This window comes from Tupaia chinensis, unplaced genomic scaffold (assembly GCF_000334495.1).
Source record: "Tupaia chinensis unplaced genomic scaffold, TupChi_1.0 Scaffold000561_1, whole genome shotgun sequence".
NCBI classification, from domain to species: domain Eukaryota; kingdom Metazoa; phylum Chordata; class Mammalia; order Scandentia; family Tupaiidae; genus Tupaia; species Tupaia belangeri.
In genome coordinates this window covers 1,357,969-1,365,567 of record NW_006160074.1, presented here as the reverse complement: position 1 = coordinate 1,365,567, position 7,599 = coordinate 1,357,969, and the positions used below count along the sequence as shown (strand labels likewise).

The 7,599-nt window shown below is 50.7% G+C and overlaps 1 protein-coding gene across 1 annotated transcript in view; it reads right to left on the bottom strand.

Annotated features, from left to right (window-relative positions):
- The window catches only part of PRDM11 (PR/SET domain 11), a 47,522-nt gene that overhangs the window by 2,301 nt on the left and 37,622 nt on the right, over positions 1 to 7,599 (bottom strand). Inside the window, 3 exon segments of the mRNA XM_027775402.1 lie at positions 27 to 247; positions 1,356 to 1,982; positions 5,236 to 5,423. Coding sequence (XP_027631203.1) covers positions 27 to 247; positions 1,356 to 1,982; positions 5,236 to 5,423 — 1,036 coding nt within the window.

Here is a 7,599-nt window from a genome sequence, read left to right as displayed (position 1 = left end):
GACTGCCCGGTGTACTGGCGGCAGACGTGGCACCACATCTCGTTCAGCGTCGGCGAGTACCGCAGGAACCAGAACTTCTTCAGCCACTCCTGCTTAAAGCGCCGGATCCGGCGGCCGGTGGCGGACGACATCTTGGAGGGCTCGTCGGTGGCGGTCATCATGTCATTGGAGACGGATTCGTCTGCCGAATCGACCTCCTGGTCGTCGTCTTCCATGATGGCGGGGCCGGAGACCATGCTTTCTGAGGCTGGAAAAAAACGAAGAGAAACATTGACACCTGGTGAAAGAAACAAAGGCGTTTCCGGAATGAACAGGAAACACTGCCCGGAGGTCGGTGCCACCCTGTAAAAAACAGGAGCCCACCTAGGACAGACCGGACCCCAGCCCAGGACTGATTTATAAGCACTCTCGCTCTCTGCGTGGCACTTTTCTTCTTCGTAGACTACCCCGGGGGAGGCTTTGTCACCACCTCCCACGCTCCGAGCTGCCTGCCCTCCTCTGCTGTGGGTGCTCAGAGACGGGGGTACTCCACGTCAACTGGACAGCACAGACTAGGAGCAGAGCCGATGGAGGGAGGAAAGTACATCGAATGTTCCACAGGTATACATGGAGGCCTTGGGACGCCTTTGCCCACCACGGACGTGAAGGAAGCGGCGAGGCCATGGCCCTGCATGTTGGGATCAAATGTGGTTCAGTTCAGATGCATGCATTGAATGTCTGAAGCACCCCATTCTGAGCTAAGGAGGTGCTGAGTACACGATCTAAGTCAGCTGTGGGTGTGCAACGAGACCCTCCCAAGTTGTCAGTCGACTCTACGAGATGCAGGCAGCCAAGAGAAAGGGGCAAGGGCAGGTACCTAAATGCCCTGGATCCTTGATCGCTACCCTTCTGACACCCGAGGCATGGGCCACGTGGGACAGGACCTCAGGAAGAGAAGAACAGGGCTGTGTTCCTGGACTGAGTTGGGGAAGCCATGAGAGCTCCCAGCAGGACACCCTGCTTGGGACTGGAGAGACGGAAAGACTAGGTTTCGAAGTGGGGCTTCAGGGCAGGACACCAGCAGGACCATCGGAAAAAGGCAACGGGTCAAGAACACAGCACACACCCCGTCTGCGCGGAACTTCCTTTATTGACAAGGAGGGTACAAGGGCAACACGAGAAGCGCCCCACCAGAGCCGGAACAGGCCTGTCAGAGGCACCCGAGGACGTGGGCTCCCACCCACGGAAGTGGCCACCTCTGTGTTACACTCCTCAGGTCTCCCCGAGGGCGGCTCCAGCGGAGAGCTTTAGGCCACCCACTACACAGCCCACCGTGTGCTGGCTTCCCGACAGTGACCTCATCCATACCAACTTACCTGCAGGGTCCGAGAACTCTGGGAGCTCCAGTACCTGTGGTGGCAACTCGGGGGGCTCAGGAAGCTTCCCAGACTTAAGCATGTCTAGTTCCGCCTGGAGTTCCCGCACCTTCTTCTTTAGGCGAATACAGTTAGGGCAAAAGGAGGTGGTAGGCAGCTCATGCGGGTCGGACGCGAGGGAGGCCTCTGCCGGACTGTCGGCCTGGAATGATGAAGGCTCCTCTTCCTCATCCTCCAATGGGCCTGGCTCCTTGGAAACCCCATGGGGCATCTTCCAGTTCCCCTCCCCCTGGGTCCGGCTGACGTTCTGCGTGCCATGGGTCATGGCTGTGGCACACCGACTGTAGGCATCGTCCTGGTACTTGGGGACTTTCCTGATGACCAGCGAGGTGCTCAGTGCCAGCTGGTGTGCTTCCACTTTCGCGGATTCCAACGAAGCCTCCAGCACATCCTTGAAAATGAGGTCAATCTTCTTCTTCTTGGCCTGGGGGTGCATGTCCCCCTCATCAAAGCCACGTTTGTAGGAACTTTTGCCCTGTCTCAACACGGGGAGATGAATGGGACCCCTCAGGTCTTCTGGGTTATCCAGAGCCTGCTCAGACTTCTCCCTCTGCAATCTCTTCTCTCCTAGGAAGGAAAACCAGGGCGTAAGGAAGTGGGGACAACCCCCGAAGTGGAGAAATCAACAGAAAACATAGCAGGCCTCCTGTTAGGAAGTTGCCTGGCACATCCCCCTGGGTATGGCCTCGTGGGCCACTTGGTGCATCATGGGAACTACAGTCCTAGAACCTGAAAAGCGGAAAGACCTTTTTTAAAGACATAATTTTGACGAAGCCTCATGTATATAAGCTCTATCCTTCTAGGCTGAGAGAAATCTACAGGGGAGGGTAACTGGAATGTCTTCCAAAAGGACTTGCCGTCCTAGGACCCTGTAAGACTGACATCCCACCTGATGAAGTTGGGTGGGTGGTAACGTACCTCAGAGCCAAGTGAGTACTGATTCCCCCAGCCTTTGAGGCCTCTCCTCGGGCCCTAGCAATTAGAAGATGGCTGCTTCGACTTGGTAAAAGGTACAGGTGAAATAGGACGAGCCGTGCTTTCTCCCCCCGGCCGCTCTGGAGATAGCCCACTTAGGGAACCACGCTGTAGCAACTGCCCTGTGTAACTCCCCCAGCAACCAGAAGTCTAGGAATGTGTGAGAAAGTATGATCTGAACGTCTGTGGTTCTAGCAACGAAGGTCTAGAAGGAAAGGCAAGACAGGTACCTCCAAGATGGTGGCCTCCGACAAAATACAGGACAAGGTAGCCCATAATGACCCACGGCAGTCTCAAAAGATAGCTGCTTCCCGACCCGACAATTCAAAAGAAGTTTCCTTTTCTATTTATCAAGTGAATTACTTTAATTCACTTTGAATTACTTCACATACTTTGGTGAACTCCCTAACAAGACATTAGTTTTGCCTTGATTCTTAAAGATGGGTGACATGGTTTAATGAACTGTTACCCCCTGGGACAGAGATGCCAAGAAGGCAGAGGAATCTCTTTAGCCCTCAGAAGCTCCTATAGTAGCCTGTGGGCTCAGAAATCTCCAAGGCTTCCTAGAGCAGATCTGGAGCCCTGGGTGATGACTCTGACCAATGACTTGACCTGCACGGACACTGTAGTAGGCCTTTGCTAAAGGCCTGTAAATAAGGGCCGAGGGATCTCCATGAGCAACCCGGATGCTTCATACTTTGTTCCCTGCGTCAGGCCTGGGTGCTATGCCTGTCCTGTCCCGCGTATGACTCCAGTTTTGTATGGTAACAGCACAAAAGCAAGTCATCTATTCAGGATGCCCCTCTGCTGTCCTCACATGAATAGTTAAGGAACAACCTTATCTCCAAGGCTTCTGGAATTCAGGCCGCTCCCCCACAGCCTGCATATCTATACCAGCTAAGCTGCAGAAAGGGAAGAGATTAAAAAAGAACTTTAAAAAAAAATGCGACACGTTTGTCTCATAGCTCAGAGCTTGCTCATTCAGGAGCTCTAAAAATCAAGGGCCACCATTTTACTTTCTTATGGGTCAACCAGACAGCAAGCAGCTGTGGACAGGGGACTGTCATAGCTACAAATGACCAGAGCTTCATCATGCCTTTCTACTTAAAGAAAAGTTGTGAGAAGTTCTTAGAATGAGGGGGAGACCTTTTTGGACCTTTAAGTATTATGAAATTGATTCCAGAGCCTCCTATGTGCAGTATGAAAAGAAAAACCAATAAATTCTTAAGTCATTGAGGTAGATCAGATAACCTTTTTTTTTTTTAACAGCATAAGCACTAAATGTATCCTATTCTTCAATGAAAAGCCCAAAGGAAAAATTACAATCTCTTTGGAAAGCAGTTTGGGGTTTCCAACCTATACTTCTACTTAATAAGGATTAATAATTCATACTGTGGGCTTCATTGGGGTGCCAGTCTCCAATGACAAAGACAGCTCCTTTCACGTAAGACCTTAGTAAGTGCACGTAGGGGACCTGTCTTTGAGCAGAACTGGCATGCCAACCTAAGACACCACTGAAAGCACCCAGCATCTGCTGAAGCTCCAGGCTGCCGAGACACACACTGGCCTCCATGTCTGCTCGCAGGCCTTCAAGGCACAGACTCCCCACAGCTCTGGCACTGCCCTGCTGCAGCTTTCAGTTCTTTCCTATTTCCTACTGCTCAGCCTGGCCAGGAATAGATACTCCTTCCTCTGTGTCTTCACATGTCTCAGATGCTCTCCTTTCAAGTCTGTCTGCCACGTCTCCTCTGAACCACTCCGAAAGTTCACTCCCTTCTCTAAGCAGGCCTCATGGATCTCAGGGCTCCTCTCTGAGGATGATGCAGTTTGAGGTGCTTTGGAGAAGACATAGGGGGGAAAAGAGACATTACAAATCCAGAAGAATTCAAGAAGATTATGGCCAAGGAATGACACCCGTATCCTTAGGTATGACTTCTCTTGGTTTTCTTTTCTTCTGGTGGTATGTTTGTTTTGGAAACGTCTTGGCTGTCTTCATTCATTTCTTCTTGTATCCATTCAACAAAGATTTATTGAGCACCTACTTTGTATTACACACTTTTACATGAGGCATCTCCAGAGGTCAAATGGGAACCAGTGCAATCCCGTCATAGAAGCACGCCTTCCCAAGTACCATCAGCATGAGCCAACCCCCAGATCCGAAGGAGACAAGAGATGAGTATGTCTATGGGTCTCTTCTCACTGCTCATTCAATCACCAGTTACCTTTTACCAAGCCAGGCAGCAGCTGTCACCCAATGTCCACAATTGGCTTTGTTCTGTCTTGTTTTTAAAAACAGTTTAATTTCAAAAGGCCACTCCCATCCCCCACCCGCCGTTTGATCTTCTCTGTTTGTGTTCCAAATGAAGATTTATTTCCAATAAGTTGGCTGGTCAGGAACATGACACAGGGGGACTTGGGAAAAAGCCATGCTTCCTGGGACCACATGAACACTGGGTATTTGGATATGTGGTTTCAATGCAGAAAAGATCCTATTGAAGAAGGACCTGGACTTACCAGTTCACCCCGGCGAGGCTGAGAAGGGAGTGAAGACGTAAAGGACTGGGGAGTATTTGAAACCATTTGCAAAGGACTCATTTAAAGGGAACCCCGGGTGGACACTCAGCCCAGCAGCCTGCCCATCACCTGCCCACCTCCTGCCAACCATCTTCTTCTGATTGAGATTGCTCTTTCACATCGTATCATTAGGGCTGCCAGTCATGAGACCAGGAGGAAGAAAGAATAGACTAGATTTGCCTGGAGGCCATAAAGCATTGTACGCTAGCTCTTAGACTCCGGAGCAGAGAGCTGTGGGTTGTTGGGTTGGCAATGCAGCACAGGCACTCACCTCTGGCCAGGTTGCGGTGGATGGTCTCCTGGGACATGCTGTGCAGGCGCTTCATGTAGTCCTCGCTGTACCAGACCCGCAGCCGCTCCCCAGGCCGGATGTCCCTGCACGCCCGGAAGTAGATGCGCTCACTGTGCTGGAACGCCAGCAGGTTCTGCTCCCTCTCCTCCCGAGAGATGACCACGTACCTGGGGGCGAGGGGGACAGGTAAGAAGGCCCGGGCCACCTTTGCTGAGTGCCTGCAGGGGCCGGTACACTACTGGGTGGTAGGAGGATGAGACACCCACAGCACATGGGCCCATACGAAAGGCCATGGAGCAGCTGCCCTGTCCAGGGAAGGCACACCAACCGGGGCAGTCCCTGCCCTGATGTTTTCTGTGGCCTTGAGCAAGTCTCAACGTCTAAGAATCGCTGCTTTGTCAGACTGGAAACGACAGCTGCCCTGCCTGCCTCGGAGGTTATGGAAAATACAAGGTTCAACACCAAGTCATCTCCAAGTGATCGGAGAACCGACCGGTCATTTCATCTACTCTTCACTCCCACTCTACACTTCACCCCTTTAACCGCGGGGTGTCCAGACGCCTGCAGGCCTCTGATGGTGCTACATAGGATGGGGTCCTCCAGCTGCGTTTAGTATTTCACAAAACCCAGCAGCAATAACTCATGTGACAAGAATGCCCAAGAGGTCAATTCATAAGCACTAAAGATCAAAATCTTTAAAAACAGAGGGTCCAACGGGGCTAGGGAAGGAGGGGAACTAAGAGACAATGAAAAGTTGGCAACCACTGGTTAACCACTGGTTAACTAAATGGTTTTAAGACAAGGAAACAGAGGCTCAGAGAGGCCAGTATCTTGCCCAAGGTCACACAGCTAATACATGGGAGATGGACCCTCGAGGCCTATGCTTTTCCATTACCACTCATGGCTCCTATAGAGACATGTAAAACACCCACCCAGCAATGCCCAGAAAACCCTTAAAGTTCTGTCAGAGCCTCAGAATCTATGGCTTTCTCCAACCTGCCACATGCCCCACCTCCAAAAGGTAGGATAGGTACAATGTATGCCAGGAAACAGAGGGAAGGGCAAGAGAAATGATCTGATGTTTTAGGTTCTGAGCGATCCGGTGTCTAGAAAATGTGTCATCGAAACTAAATACCTTTTCCTTAAGCTGTAGTTTGTCTCAAAGGCCAGGAGGGAAAAATCAAGTCCGACGGAGTCTAAGGATTTATATTTAGAACCGTCTGGAAGAATCAGTAATTCACAGAAAAAAAATTCAAACAGGTAATAAACAAATGAAAAGTATTCGGTATCATGAATAAGAAATACAACACCGCACGCTGCTTCATTGCACAGAATTTTTTTTTTCTTCGTTTTTTGCCATGAGGCATGTGCAGTGATTAGAGAGACAGAAACACAGAGATGGAAAGTGAGATGCTCCCAGGGGGATGGCCATGCCTCAATCCCTTCTCTCCCATTCTCCTCTTGGGATCTGCGGCATGCACACACGTGCCCAGTGTGTTTTTCAAGCCACTGGGTCTGGGACTCAAACCGCACAGTTAGCCATGTCTGGTCGCCTTCACCATTGGCACAGAGTTTATTTACTTATTTATTTATTTAGGGTTTTGCCCCAGGGCACATGAGCTTGCCAGAGACAGTGAGAAGAAAGAATTATTCCCCTCATCCCCAGAAGTTAGGCCACATCACAATCCCTTCTCCTCCACTCTCATCTAGGGATTTGGGGTGCACACACACACACACACACAGCCTGAGTTTCATGCCACTGAGTCCAGGACTCGAACTGTAGTCAGCCATGTGGGAGTCCAGCACCTTCGCCACCATGCCACCTGCTGGCCCCAGCACAGAGCTTAAGAAAATAATATCCATATTGGTAAAGGTGGTGAGAAAGGTACCTCCCACACGGCTCGTACAGGGGAAACTGGTACAACTCTTCAGGAAACAAAGTGCCACTATATACCGAGAAAGGAAGAAGAGAGGCCCAGCCATTTTGGCACAGGTGAAAGTTACTAATCAACAGTGCTGGAAGACACATGGCCGACCGTGGGTTCAGATCCTGAGTGGACCGGAAACATGTCATGTGAGGGTGCAAGTGTCCAAGATGCTGAGCAGTTGAAGGGCTAGGGAAAGGGAACTGAGGTCTGTCAAGACCCTGTTGTCGGGGGCGTCCAGCAGGTGATATGGTGGTTAAGGGGCTCTGGAGTCCTACATGGCAAACCGTGGTTCGAGTCCCAGACCTGGCAGCTTGCTTTCTCACTTTTCCTCTCTCTCTCTCACTCTGTCCCTCTCTGGTCAAATTAAAATAAAATAAATAAAAATAAATAAAATAATTCTTAAAAAAAAGACGCT